General features: G+C 38.7%; 1 protein-coding gene across 2 annotated transcripts in view; it reads left to right on the top strand.

Moving 5' to 3' along the window:
- The window catches only part of PLCB4 (phospholipase C, beta 4), a 94,887-nt gene that overhangs the window by 10,415 nt on the left and 69,185 nt on the right, over positions 1 to 15,287 (top strand). For both annotated transcript variants that reach the window (XM_009319575.1, XM_009319576.1), the window contains exons 5-9: positions 4,538 to 4,617; positions 5,181 to 5,234; positions 10,500 to 10,581; positions 11,730 to 11,830; positions 12,440 to 12,497. In XM_009319575.1, the coding sequence (XP_009317850.1) occupies positions 4,538 to 4,617; positions 5,181 to 5,234; positions 10,500 to 10,581; positions 11,730 to 11,830; positions 12,440 to 12,497 (375 nt within the window). The remainder of the gene's footprint in view (positions 1 to 4,537; positions 4,618 to 5,180; positions 5,235 to 10,499; positions 10,582 to 11,729; positions 11,831 to 12,439; positions 12,498 to 15,287) is intronic.

Raw genomic sequence — 15,287 nt, 5'->3', positions numbered from 1 at the left:
CTTTTAAAAGAATTTTCACAGCAATATCCTGCAAGTCTGTGCTGCAGTTGGTCAGGTAGGGGATAGGTTTTACACCGTCACTAGTCTAGTCTCCTTGCTTTTGCTGTCTCGTATGTTAGAGATGTGGCAATTTTCACAGAACAGAAATTACTTCTGAGACATCTGTGTTGAGAGAAGAGGGACATCTACTGGTCACAGCATTGCTGAATGAGGGCAAAGAACCAGGGAATCCTGCCAGGCCGTGTCTGTCTTGGTAAGAGTTGGGAAACATGGTTCTGTTCGCCGTGGGTTTCCTGAACCTTCAAGCTATCAAGCCCTTGACTCTGACAGCCAGTCACAGGCACTGAATACCAAAATCAGAGGGCAATGCCTCCTTCCCTCCCCAGCATTCCCGGTGCTTGAATTAAGTAGAGTGCAACTGTGGAGAGACTGCACAGAAAAAGCGAAGGTAAAATCATCTCAAGAGGTCTGGATAATACTGACCTCATCTATAAATAAGCCATGGATGACCTTGTCTAGAATTTCATGAGCTGTAGGTTACAGTAATCTTTAACCTTTCATAATTTTTGCCCTTTTTAACCCTCCTAAATGAGAGGTTAATGGCTGAAAGAGAGGTCAAACTGATCTGTGCGCCCTGCCACTGCTGCCTGTGTTTCATCGATGAACCCCAGCTAATGCATGGTCGCTAAGTGCCTCAGAAGCATTTGAGTACTACAGCAAAAGCTGAGAGAGTGCTTCTTCGATCAATTTTTCTTGCTCCTTCTCCTTATAGAGATATTTGATGAGGTTGGATCTCGTTAGAGAAAAACAACACAGTCTTCGTATTCCAGCTTGCAGTGTACTTAGATTTTTGGCCTCTTGTGTCAGCCTAAGGATCTGTGTTTAGGGTGTACTTGTCTTTGGGTTTGTTTCTTTTCATGGTGGTTGGTTCTCTAGGATTAGATAGCAGGGCCCAGATTCCTCTTTTATATGAATCTGGAATAATTCTTGGTATATAGAGAGCCATTCAGGAGTTAAATTGACAGATTAAAAGTCCTGAGCTGTATTTTGAAAATCGGAAAATACTTAGCACTAGCATCAGTAAGAATCAAACGTATCCTGAATTTCTATTAAAAACATTTTGTAACTCTACTTTCTGTAAGACCCGAGTGAAGTGTTTCCTATCTACCTTATCTCAATTTCATCTTGTTACAGGATTTTCCTTCTTTGGAGAGGTAGTGATTTGGAAATGCTGAGCATGAAAGAAGGGAATTGAGGATCGTTATCCCTGTTTACTTACATAGGTTTACAGGTCTTCCAGCTTCATCTGTAAAATAAGGAGTGCTGTCACAGCATACAAGCAAGGCTGCTGCTATAGTCTTTGTGGCATGTTAGCTGAGAAAAATCTGAGCTCTTCTTTCACCCCTCCCACAAGGTCATCAGACAAGTGTACATTAAATCTGGGAGTGGTTTGTTGTCAGGAAAGCAACGTATTGCCAGCTTGACATTTGTCAGAGTATTCAGGCTTTGGAGATTTTGTGAATATCTGTGCACTGGATCACGGTGCCTTAAAAGTGATTATGATGATGGTTGTTATTTGGAGACTGTTCTGGCTCAGAAGAACAAAGGGTTTGAATGTGTTGCACTGAGCCTGTATGTTAATTTATGGATGAGGAAATTTTTTCATCTTATGTCATTCTGCTTCTATATGGTATGTTCACAATCCAGAATCGTTATTTTTTTCCTCAGCTCTCTTATTCCTAGTTAATTTGGGGCCAGCTGGTAACTGTGGGGAATATCTGATGAAAGGCTCCAGAAACTGCTTTAGCCCCAAACTGAAGTACAAGCAGCCAGATGCTACATTGTAGTGCAGCTGTGTGGTGTGGAACAGATAGGCAAATGTGTCGCTCAAACTGCCATATCTTGTCCAGGGGACATCATGCCAATGTAAAGATGATTCATAGATGGACAGAGACGCTTAGGTTACTCCCTTGCTTGGTGCCAGCAGAGATGTGATGCTTTTGTGGTTTATCGGTGTTTGGCTGTAGTTCTGTGCTCTTTTGGTGTAAGAGAATGCAGTTCCTGATTTGGCATCTCTATCAGGAAAGGACATTATCATTGAAAAAAGATGAGGGAGTCCTTTAAAGTGGGAATCGTCAGGACAGTTCCTGCAAAGAAATTACTTGGTAAGTGGTTAGTGTATTGATTTCTGTCTATACTTATGGGTTGTTGGTTCTTTTTCTAGCAGTGTTCCTTTTTGGCAGCTGTTCTTGATGTACAGAAGTAGCTTCAGAACTGAGTGCTGGGTAACCTTACCTTTCAATGTTAGATTTTTGCTATATCTGGTGTAGTTGCATTCCATTGCCTTCAAATCAGAATGGATCTCTGTGTGTTTATTTCCTTTGAAATGGTGACATTGCCAGGACTGCACCAATGGCGTGTTTTAGCAGGAAAAAAATGGGAATTTTGAAAGACTGAAGCTTATTCACAACATGCATTTTGCATAATTTAATTTTGCAATGTTCTTTTATTTGCAGTGCGTATGCCATTTTACGTTGTGGGTCAGTGTTGAAAGGTTGAGGAGCTCTTAAGGGACTACAGACTAACCCAGATCATAGGAGGATAAATTTTTGTATAGCTGTGACGGTGTTCATGCAGCAGTAATGTTACATTTTACTGTTTAAAACAAAAACAAACAATAAAAAAATCAAAGGTAGATAGTTGGTGATAGTTGAATGATGATAGTTAAATTTTGACAGTTCTAGGAGATTGAAATATACATAAGAGTTGTTTAGGCATTTATCCTAAAATTATCACAAGCACTACTCCTGTATCATCTTAGGTGAGGGAACATGTGTAGGAAAAAATAAGTGTTTCCTAAGTCAGTCAGTGGCTTCCAGTTATATCAGTTCTAATAAATAACATTATCTCTCTCCATGAACCTTGCTTTCTTTATATCCCTAGACAGTACATCCATGCTATGACTACTAAGTCATCTTATTCATGCAGTTGGGAAAAGAGAAATGGGAGGGCAGACTGTTACTGGTGGGTTGTTTTCAAGCACAAAAACACACCTGGGAAAACCCCAAATGCTAGCTTTTCTCATAAGTCAGAATTCTATTTTCAAATGATTCTCAGATACACACTTACTCTATTTGTATGCATGTTTTATGCAGTACTTCTTAAAAAGGATAATTCAAAAAGGAATATTTAAATATTAATAAATGGCTACTTTACCTAATGCAAAATAGATTTATAAGGTCTATTTTTAAGGGAGTCTGATTAACAATTTCTTGCTTAAAAAGAAGTTTGTGATGTGCTTGTAATGTGTCATGAATACAAGGGTCTGCTTAAGTGTGTTTATCTGCTGAGTTGACACCTTAGACCTTGTTTTAGCCCATAGGGATTTACTGCCCGCAGTTTACAATATGCCATTTTCCAAAGAAGTTAGTATTCCTCTATATAAATGATGATTTTTTTCATCTGTTTTGCAGATGTACAGCGCTCGTTCATGAAAAGAAAAATATGCTCATCTGCATCTATTTATAAGTGTCAAATTCTGGATCCTGCCCAAGTCAGTTCAAGCTGCATGCACAGAATTTGGCCGGAAGCAAGAAGCTTCTTTATTCATAAGGTTAATGTTAAGCAGTGGACCAAATCCCGCCTCAGTTCCACCAGTGTGAATTATCTGTTGAGTAATCCTGGCATTACAATGGCCTTACTGAGATCGAACTTGGCTTATAGTGCTGTCATTTTTTTCTCTTCCTATAGCTTTATCCTGCCAGGATTCTTGCTGAAATCAGTGAGTGTTCATGTTAGGGCCTCATCCTTAAGCTTCTTCTACAGAGTACTGCAAAGTCTAGGTACAAGCTATAGTAGAAAAATATATCCATAAAAAGGAATTACATAAGTAAGTGCTGTAATGCTGCTGTTGGCTGAAAGTCATCCCACTGATTACTGGAACGTTTTGCTTTTTAAGGATGAAAGCCAGAAAGCAGGACTTTGCTTTTGGACTTGAATACGTAACAGGGTGTTAGATGAGGTCAGCGTCACAGAACAATTGTTGTGCCTCCCTGTGGTTTGCTCTAGCTTATTAATATTTTGTTTCATTCCTTTTCTAAAACTGGACCAGTTAAACATGTCATCGCATATTGTATAATGTTGCTTAGTAATAGCTAATATTGGCAGCCGCAACTGAAAGGGAGGCATATGTTTATAGAGGCTATAAATAGAAGGCTTAATAAATCAATCAATGGACCGCTTGCCTTTGCTGGCAATAAACCGTTCTAATAGCACCGCTGATGCTACATGTAGGACTTGGAAGAATGGAAAGCGCAATCACTTTGTTTAGTGAAGGATGAAATAGTAATGGGTAAAATGTGGCTGGACGTTTCTGTGGTGTTATAGGCTGTGAAGCGGGCAGGTTTTTTTCCTCAACTCAGGTTATTAACATTATCCATAGCTGCAAGGAAGAAGAGCCTTCCCCAAGACAAACTTTCCTACTTTTTCCCTCTTCAGTTTTCCTAACCTGGTGTTTCTGTATTTTCATGTTTTTCAGCAATGGGTAGAAGGGCTTGGATCCATCATACATAACTTTAGAGCTAACAATGTCAGTCCAATGACATGTCTCAAGAAACAGTAAGTTAGTTTTTCCTCTCCCTTCTCCTTTATTTCTCTGTCCTTGCATTTTTCTTCTTGGAATTTTAAAAAAAAAATTCTTTTTTGTTTTTCATAGTTCAACGTTTGCAATCACAAAACAGTGTAATAAAGAAAATGGCGATAAATTCGTTTAGAGTTTATCTTTCATTGTGACCAGAAGAGGTCTCAAGTCTATGTTTGGCACCTGCCCAGGAGAAATTATAGGAGAGTTTATAACTGTTCACTTGATTTATTGATATTGTATGTTTTAATTATTGTCTGGTTTGCTCTTTCATTGATGCATGTGCAAACAAAACCCCAGGAGTCTTTCTTGTCTTCATGCTTGTGTTAATTGACGTACTGATTCTTTTGGGCTGCTTTTTGCCTTTCCAGGTACAGAACTGCTCTGCCTCAAGCACTGAAAGATTACAGAAAAACGTTTTTATTACAGAACAATTATTTGTTTGTACTCATTTCACAGACATGGCAGTAATCTAAATATAAGTATCTAGATCCCAATTTTAATAAATAGTATTTTAAAAATATTTTATTCTTAATTTCAGCTGGATGAAGCTGGCCTTTCTAACAAACACAAATGGGAAAATTCCAGTTCGGAGGTAAGCACAATTGCGAATTCAAGTTTGTATCAGGTACTGGTTGTATAACGTTAATAAAATTCTGTGGCTTACTAATGAAATATAATATCAATTTCATTACTAATACATGTGTAAAAATAAGTACAGAACTAGACATACCTAGCTGAGTTCCGTAGGTCCTTGGTAAACTAGGCAGGACTTCGTATCAGCCTAGTGATTTTTTTTTTTTAGTCCATTGTAATGAGGATATGAATGCTTGTAATTGTTTTCAAAGTCACTTAGCTCTAAGAGCATCAGTTTTCTCAGCTTAAAACTCCTCAAACTCTGGGATGGGTTTTTCAGTTGTAAAACATCATAAAATACTTATCAAAAGAATCATAAAAACTTGTAGGCCAGTTAAGTAGAGGACAAAAAAGGTACATTTAAAAATGTAGTTCCTTGTAAAAGAGACAGATATAGCTCTGCCAAAAATACTTCTGCTTTTATAGGAACCCCCAGGATAATATTTGTTTTTTTCCACATGGTAAATGAATCGTTGGGTTAGTTGTTGTCAGTAACAGAAAAGCTATTTAATACAGACAGTATTTCTTTCTGTGCTTTGTAAGATAAGCCTCACAGAACACTTTTTTCAAGGGGGAAAGAGAGGATTTTTGCATCTATAAAATCTGTAAAAAGGCAAAGGGCCTGCCATGCTGCCTTCCAGGTTTCTTTAGTTTCATGATTCAAGTGACACCTTGACAGTGTTAAGGCTGCTTCAGTGTATTAATCTTTCAACTTTCACATTGCCAAGCCCCTGCTTATTTCTCAAACTTGACTAAACTGCCATGAGGCACCTTCTGTGCAGAAGTCCCATGAGGAATATCAACCGAAGGGTAAAGATGAGGGAACAATACTACAGGGGCAAATTCATTTCCAAGACTTTAGAGCTTTATGCCTGTGTTTGAACATAGAGCTTTATTCCTCAGTATGAATTTATAGCACGCTAGCTTGTCTGAAACTATTTCTGCCTTGAAATATTTTACCTTGCATTTAGCAAGGCATAAATTCTGTCCATTGTGCTACAGCATCCTGATTTGCGCATGCAGACAAACCTGCATATTGCTGAAGAGAGTCCAGTCCGCTGGTTCCAGTGTATTAAATCTTCCTGCCGGATCTGCAGTTTCGATTTTAGAGGACTTAAATGGTCTCTTAAAGTTGAATCGTTTTTCTTAAAAATGTTTCCAGTTCCAAGAGCTTGTTTTTTTCAAATTTGCACTATTTCCAGGTTGACATAAATCAGTCTCTAGCAGCTTAATTTATTGCAAAAGTAATTTGCAGTATAAATTTGTAAGGGCTCTACTATTCCATGCTGTGCAGAGGGAAGCTGAATCTTCTTCACATCTGGATGCTCTAAGGAATGTGCTGTGTTGGTGTGGGTGAAATATGGCAACTTTCTGGGCCTCATCCGGGAAGCACTGTATCACCTGCTGAAAGGACTAGGAGACATGTCAGTGAGAGGTGGGAGGAAAGGTGTAGAGGAGGAATGTGAATGAAGGGGGGAAAAAATCAGTCTGCTCTGTAGACCTACATTGGAAAAGAGGGTGAACTAGAGCCCTGATGGAGGACGGCAAGATCATGAGAGTAGCCTGATCCAGAAACAGCTACTTACCATGAAGTGGGACACAGGCACCCAGGTGTCTCAGCACTGGGCAGCCTGGGATGTGGGGGACTTTGTCGCTGCCATCCTCCTCCTATGAACACTTAGTGCAGGGAAGGAGCGTGGAGAGATAAAAGAGGGAACAGAAGCAGGTAGATGCATAAGGAGAAGGATATGTGCATGAGGAAGGCAAGCCAGGAAGCACTGGGAAATGTGGGCTGAATGGCTCTGCTATGCAAGATGCACCAAGCTTCACATTGTTTACCCAAGCCTCCCCCCAGTAACTCTTTCCACTGGTTGAAACCACTGATGCTTCCCCTTCAACTGACCTCCAGATTGCTGTGGTCAGCCCCTCCCATATACCTGTTTTTAAATATAATGCTATCAAGTCAAACCTCCGCCGCCTCCTGCTGCTCAGGGATCCTGTAGGAATTGCTGTAGCTCTGGGGATACAGATAGGAAGGTGATTCTCACAGAAACAGAATACCCAGCAGATCTGTTAAGCTGTAGGAATGTGTATCACAAGATCACCTTTACTTCATTTTTACACAAAAGTGCAGTAAAACACTGGGGGGGAGGGAATCTCACCTGGGAAATCGGAGCTGCTTGCGTTTCTTTTCAGGTTTCAGACAGATTTTTGCAGCTAGCACATGGCCATAGGGGATGATGAGCCTTGAGAAGGTGAAACTCCTTAGGCTGTCAGTGGTAAATGGCATAAATATTCCTGACTCCTCCTTAGTACAGTTGGGGGTTGCAGAGTCATGAAGAGTCTTCTCAACTATTAGATTTTAATGTACTCTGGGGCATATATCTATTACTCTCAACCTACTGTGTTTGGGAGAGAAGAAATTCTGGCAGTTAGTAGTGTGAAAACCTTAGGAGAGCACTAGATTTGTCTTTCGGGCTTTAATAAATTTTAGCAGTCTGAGTCCAGAACTACATCTACAGATCTTACAAAGACAGGGCATTTGATAAGATATTTCGTATTTTCAGATGTTAACACTGCTGTAAATGACAACTAAAAAGTTCAGTGTTTGTTAAAAACAAATTCTACTTGGTTTCTGCAGCTTTCTGTTGGCAGAAAATGGATTTTCTACGTGTGCAAGTTGCACCTCTTCACCTAGAGCCTGTTTAGAAATTAGCTTTGCTCATTCTATGCTTATCCCTTGTATAACTACATTTAAAAGGACTTAAGCTCATTTAGCTTCTAACTATGAAAATATAAAAAAGAAAAAGCTAAACTATGACAAATGAGGCTTAAACCTGTGTTACGGTAGTTTAATTAGTTAATTTGAAATTACACTTTTTTAGTAAATATGTTTTGTATTGTTTACTCCAGAGTGCCCGGAAGAAGTCTGTTTCAATACTTCGATGATGGTTGGAAATCATAGTTTTAGATAATTTCTTGTATAGTGTAGGCAGTGGTACTTCCAGTTCTAGCCAAACTGATAAATGTAGTGGAGTCATGATAAAAGATTGATTTGAACAGTTTATGTGTTGGCTTGATTTTTGAAGTAATGGTTGGAAAGTGGTGAAGGTCTGAGGTAACTAAGTCATTTAATCCGTCAACAAGCACAATAGATTCATACCCCTCCGTCCCAGATTTGGGAAGTATTTTAAGTATTTATGAGGAAGTACATTGACATGTTACCATAAAAAGGCCCAAACCACTGTAGAACATGAGGAGCAAACACCGGTAGGTACCTGTCGACCAGTAACTTGCCTGCATCTGAAGTAGCCCCATTTCCTTCCAAGGTGTACAACAAGGTGAATGTAAATCTGCTAGGATGAAGTGTCTTCTGACAGAGGGAGAAGTAGTTTTACTTACAATGTCCGTAGCGAAATGAAAGTGTCGTGCTGTATTTTTACAGTCTTTTTGGATTCGTGCAATCTTTTCTACACTGCTGCTCTCATTACAAATTACTGCTATGTTTGCTGTCATCTTTGGTGAAATAAAAAATAGTTTGGCATCAAAAATAAGTTCCCTGCAGCCATGGAATCTTGGCTCACAGTTTCTGATCAATTACTTATGCTAATATTACGCGTTCTACACGACATTTATTATTGGGGCCCGTTTCATTAGAACAGACATAGAATTTTTCACAGGGCTGGAGACAGGTTGTAAATTGTGGAGCTAACATTACTCTCTGTTTTAGAATTAGTAGAAAAATAGAAGCCTGAGATATTTTAAGAAACGAGTGCCTAAAGTTAAACTCCGTCTGTATTTTAGTGAAAACATCTCGGTACTTACCAGCTTTGGAAAATCAGATAACTTATTTAGGTGCCTAAATAGGGACTTAGAAATCTAACTGTTGTAAGAACCCAGTAAAAAAAAAAAAATTGGCCAAGATTTATTAAAATATTATTTTATCATTTAGATCTTTTACTTCCCGATCTTAATTTTATTAGTATGAAAATATTTACATAGGCAGTTTAGAGTGTTTTGGAGAGTAAAACCACTGTGAATTGCTATGGCAACAAATAACAGCAACAGTTTGTTTCACATCTTTCACCATGTGAAATTATTTAGTATGCATGAGATTAACAAAAAGTCTCAGCAAATGTTTGTCTCACGTGATGATAAAGAGCAACATATTCTTATCAGGCAACTATAGAGTCCTTCCCAATGTACAGCTTTGTTGACATTAGAAATAGATATTGAATACAGGCTTCGGTTTTTCTCTCCAGATTGAGACAGCAAAATCAAAGGGTTGTGGGACGCATCATTTTAGCTTAGACCTTAAACGGAAGGAAGGAGAGCTGTCAAGTTTGGATCTACTTTTCCAGAGTTAGAGGTTATTCAAACTCGTCTCAAATGGAAACGGAAATAGACCGAATGCTTTCACATTCATCATACCAAATAGCTAAGCTTTAATTGGATTTATTTAATTTCGAGTCAAACCAGTTTGTCAGTATCATGCATGGTGAAATCACCCCTGTTTTGCAGAAAGAAGTGGATGTTAATCAGTTTGGTGGAAATATTTAAGTGGCAGCTGAGACCTACTTAAATGAGTTGTGCCTAGTGTGTCTAGAACAGGGATATTTATGAGGTGAGGGAGCATTCAAAGGGAGGAGTGAGCACTGCAGCTGGTGAGGGAGCAGGGAATGAGGTTCGACGTGCATGTGGGAGTCTCTTGCTAGCAGTGACTGCTTGAAAAGGAAAGAGGAAGGAAGCTGCCATTGGAAATGGTTCATGCCTACCTTATGGGTGACCTGGGAGGCATAGGTTAATGCTTGGAAAGGAAGGGAAGTCACCACGACCAGGAACAGCTGGAGACATGAGTCTCCTCACTTGTAGAATCTGCTACTTTTTAGTACACAGTCATTTATCTATGCATAAAGGTGACAAGTGCCAACAGAATAATGCTTTGCGTGGCTCTGTGTTCCAGTATATTGGAAAAAAAACCTCTTTTGTTCTTTTTGCAGTCCATTATTTTGATACATTTTCTAATGGATAGCTTGCAGGCAGAGCACTGCTGCTCTGTGAAGCTTAGAGCGCTTTTTCAACTGCACTATTACTTGGAAGATGCTTACATTCACCAGTTTAAGCCAGAGGAAAATGTTGGCAGTAAAAGCAAGAGAGAGACAACTGATTGTTTAGAAAGTGACTAACACTTCTTTTTTTTTCCCCCCACTCTTTTTTGTTTTAGCATTACCAGAACCTTTGCATCAGGTAAAACAGAAAAAGTGATCTTTCAGGCACTTAAGGAATTAGGTCTTCCCAGTGGAAAGGTATTTAGTGGTTTTGAATAACTTTTATGTATACTAATAAATTGATGAATCATTCATGTTTGTAGCTGTGATCTAAGTCATTTGCATCACATAAAAGCATGCCTATTGTTCATGAGTAACTTATTAATCACTGTAGGTTGTTTACTAAACCAAAATGTAATTAAATCTGTATGACATAGTGCTCCTTAAACCTCTTAGATGAGTCTTCCTTTCTTTTCTGTAACAGACTACCTTTTCATTCATTTGTACAAAGTACATAGGCACAGAATATGCACGTAATACTTTTTTTGTTGCATGCTGTCCTCTCAGTTGCATTTCTTGAACTCCTGCTGCTCTTTGCTCCTTTCCGTTGGAGAACTGCTGTCCAGCTTTGTCCCACTCGCAGCAGGAGCCCCTGCCAGCAGCCCCAGGGAGGTGACGGCTGGTTACAGTTGCAGCTAATTTTTTCAGCTTTACTCGCTGCCCAGCCTCCCTTCTTTCATTTTGGAGACTCCAGCCCTTGGTTCTTGGCCTGACTGCAGCAAGCACCTGGTGAGGCTGGTGAGGGGCAGCCCTGCGGGCTCAGCAGCTTGCTGTCTCCGGCAGGGAGAGGGGGAGTAGAAAGACGTGAATCCCCAGCAGTAGCAGTGCCTGGCACCTGAGATGAAATTTTTCCTCCCTGCTGCAGTTCTCATCTTGTTCAGAGGAGGACATGATACTGAATGTGTCAGCCATGTGTTCCCTCCCTCGTGGAAGTTTTACGTGCCCTTGTATGAGAGCTGTTTTGCTTTTTAAAACCATTGCACCAAACCTGAGACTTTTTTGCAATGTTCCTTGGCTTCAGTATAAGTATCCTGAAGTTCGTATGCTATTTTGGGCTTTGAGGTTTTTTTTAAGCTTCAGAAGAAAAATAAAGACTGTTTTCCAGTTCTGTGTTCATGTAGAAATAATGTTACTGTGAGGTCAGAATATAAGCACATCAAACAGATCTATGCTAAAGATGAATTAAGAACTGTTTTCAGAAAATACAAAAGAAACTAGGTAAGCTTAAACTAGGTAAAGAGGTAAAACAGTTCTCAGTTGCTTTATCTGATATAAGATATGCTTTTGGGAAAAGAGCATATAAGCTCTCTCTTGCTGGATAAATGTACCTTTGCATTTTGTTGCAGAATGATGAAATTGAGCCTGCGGCATTTACTTACGAGAAATTTTATGAGCTCACCCAAAAGATATGTCCCCGAACTGACATAGAGGACCTCTTTAAGAAGATGTAAGTTCAAATTTAATATAATCTTGCTTTAAACTCATTTTGCTGTATTTTTAGTCCATATCTAATAGTGACAGAACACCGTAAAGATTGTGTAACCTTGAATCCTAGTAGCATCAGCAGTATTTTAAGACAAACTCAAGTCTATGCTTTTCCCCTTCCTTCCCTCTCAGATTGTTAATGTAAAAGTTCACTCTGTATTTTAGAGCAACTTTTACATGAGTTAGAGGAAGCACCTGGAACTTTTTTTTTTGCACTGGCTTTACTAACTACTGTAATTTTAACTTGCTCCTTTAGGTGATTAACACAGTATGTGAACTAATTAAATAAGAAATTTGAAGTTTAAGAAGTTTCTTCACTCAATTTATCCTCAGCTGGAGGACTTACATGTTGTTTTATGAAGTAATGTTTGTTAAGTTATAGGAAGTATGGGAGATAGACTGTGCCAAGCATAGACAGTATGTTTTCTGTGACTGTTCGTTTTGAGACTATAGAGCTACTTCAGGTAGAAAACTAGGTGGTTTTAAAAGTATCAACAATGTCAACATGTAAATCATACCTACTGTAGCATCGTATATGAAAACTTACATTCTCTAATAAATTTCTTTTCAGCAATGGAGACAAAACTGATTATTTAACGGTAGACCAATTAGTGAGCTTTCTAAATGAAGTAAGCTTTTTCATACATTAACTACCATACAAGTCTGTCTGCAGTGGCTTGCTTCTTCCAGTCTTTCCATTGCATGAATCATGCCATTATTTGCTATGCTTTTGATCCGCTGATCTTTCCATTATGGTAACATCCAGGTGCAAAAATCAGCTCCAACCTTGTATGTTGTTGTGCTTTCTACATGTTGGCTTTGCAGATTGCATCTGTTGATTACTTGCTGTTGTGTTATGTTGTGTGTCATGTACGTTTTATACATTTGATACGGTTACATTCAATGCAGTTTCAACTAAAATACACCCAGTAGTTTATTTTAAGCAATTAGTTTACCTGTAGGGCACAGCTAAATATATCTGCCAATCCTCCTGAATAATAGAAAAAATGAAGAAGGCTTTTATAAACAGTGGTTTGATTTTTCTTCACAGTATTATTTCAATCTATTCCAAATCTAAGAGCTAAGAGGATATTTTGAGAGTTTGTATATGATTTTTAAAATACTGTGTGTGCAGAATAAGAGGAAATATTTTTATTGCTGTATTTCCAGAATACAGTTGTTGGCAAGAGTATTTAGTATTTCTTAAAAACATCATGAGTGTGCGAAGTACTTCAGTAAACAGTGTGGGGTTGGTTTTTTTTCTATTCCTAAAGCACAGTAAGTTATAGAAGACTGACTCATTTGGAATTGCAACAATAAATGCACTATGTAGATTTGACAAGAACATACACATGGAAAATAGGCACAATTCTCCTTGGTTTTGTACCAGTGGATTCTTCTCATCTGGAACATGGATAGCTGTTTTACCTCTCTGCATGATCTTTTAGGGACTGGGTGCATTACCAAAAATCTCTCCATCTAAAATTATTTTACTAGTTATAAATCTATTTTATATATTTATATATATATATTTATTTATATAACTCGGCCTGCTATATGAAGATTCAAGCAGTAAGTTCCCCATATATCAAATTTAGAATATAATTTTCTTTTTCAGTAGGGAATGCATGCCTTACTCTTCACAAGACCTGAATTACATGTAGAAAGAGTATTCAAAAAGAAAAGATAGTGAGAAGATTAACAGCTTCAGGACTAATGGTTACATACTTGGGGCCTTAGTTCATATCCACATAGTCCTCTCTAGTAGCAAATTGGAGCACATGCTTAATCTTACTACTATGAGATGTTCTTTTGTCACAGCTATTTACAAAGCTCAGTGTCTAAATGTTTGCAGGACTGGGGTCATAGCTAAGGCATTTCATTTCTGCTTCTGCATTGAAGAGAGAAAGGATAACGTTGTGGTTTAAATTATGAATTATCCCCTTAAAGTACCTCAGCCCCCCAATTCACTTGTAGTGATAGATACACTTCACTGCTTGAAGCACACAGCCCTGTTCCCAACTTGAACCGTATTAGCTTCTGATTTTTTTTTGTGTTAATCCTCATTTTTCAGTACATTACTATTTTATCATTATTTTAAAATTGATCTCTGCAATTGTTTTAGTTTAAAGTGTGCTTCCTTGAAGCCCAAACTTCTGAAGAAGAGCTGCCAGCAATTGTAAGAACTTCCTGGCTATCTCCAGTAACTGATTAAAAAATTAAAATTGAATTGTTGCGCTCTCAATTTTGTATTGTTTTAGCAGTTCTTTTTACAGAATTAGAAGCCTTATTTTATGGGCAGTATTGGAGAAAGATGTATCTTGTTGGCTACATTCTTACTGACACAAGACATTTTGCAGTTGGAAATCTTGTAGTTGGCCCTTTAGTTGGTGACCAGAGCTGGGAAAAATTAGTCAAGTGGTTTTATAGAGTAGGAAATTCATTCTGATGACTGGAACTAATGCCTTTGGCTCTGTGCTGGAGGTCTTTTGGTCTCTAAATAGAGTTTAAAGTTTTGGTCATGATTTGAAAGGCACTAAATGACCCAGAATCTCCCTCCTGAAGTGATCGTTTCTGTCCCCTTGACAGCTGGCCAACACTGCAATTAGCAGTGGTGTTTAACGCTAGAAAATATAAAAAGATTATTATCATTATATAGGAGGGGGGAGTTACTTGGCAGAGCAATTCTTCATGAGAGTCTTTAACCTAAATTATTTTGAATTTGGTAACCTCCAAGGCATGCTGCAGAAGCTCTTAAGTGTTATGGGTTTTTAAGGGAGCATGAGGATACGTTACTGGGTATGAGTGGAGAGCGAGCTGCTTTCCTGGAGTTTTTTCCAAACTGCTGTCTCTATTTGACTTTTAAATGCTGCTGGCTGACAGCTGGTTTAATTGGGTATCAGTATTAAAGCTTCTGCAAAGTTTTTAGAAATTTAATTGTTGTCAGGCAGAGAGTATTTTGTCTAGGTCTTCTTTTTTTAAAGTCAAATTTTGAAAAAGGAAAATGTAGTAGAAAAAGAACTGAAATCACTACTATTGAGATTTGCTGCTGCCATTCATTTGCAGCAATAAATTAATAAGCCAAGTAACTGTCAAAATGGAAATTTAGTATCTGACCAGGACTCATCCTTTCTCCTGGGAAGGAGGTACGAGGAGATCCTTTTCTATCCCACTCTTCCCCACTTCCTTGCCCGCCCTCCCTCCCTCCTTCCCTCTCTCCCTCCCTCCCTCTTGCTCGCTCTTCCTCCCCCCTTCCCACTCGCTCGCTTGCTCTTTCTATCTCCATCTGTTTTTCATCGCCACAAAAGGACACCCTTCTTACCACTGCACAGGACAAATTCAAGAGGCAAAATTGGTTCCGGCACATTATTAACTGCTGTGCGTGTCAGTTTGTATCCACTCAAAGAGGGAGACTGGAG

Source organism: Pygoscelis adeliae, unplaced genomic scaffold (assembly GCF_000699105.1).
Source record: "Pygoscelis adeliae isolate BGI_AS28 unplaced genomic scaffold, ASM69910v1 Scaffold122, whole genome shotgun sequence".
Classification (NCBI taxonomy): domain Eukaryota; kingdom Metazoa; phylum Chordata; class Aves; order Sphenisciformes; family Spheniscidae; genus Pygoscelis; species Pygoscelis adeliae.
This window is presented reverse-complemented; position numbering and strand designations above follow the sequence as displayed.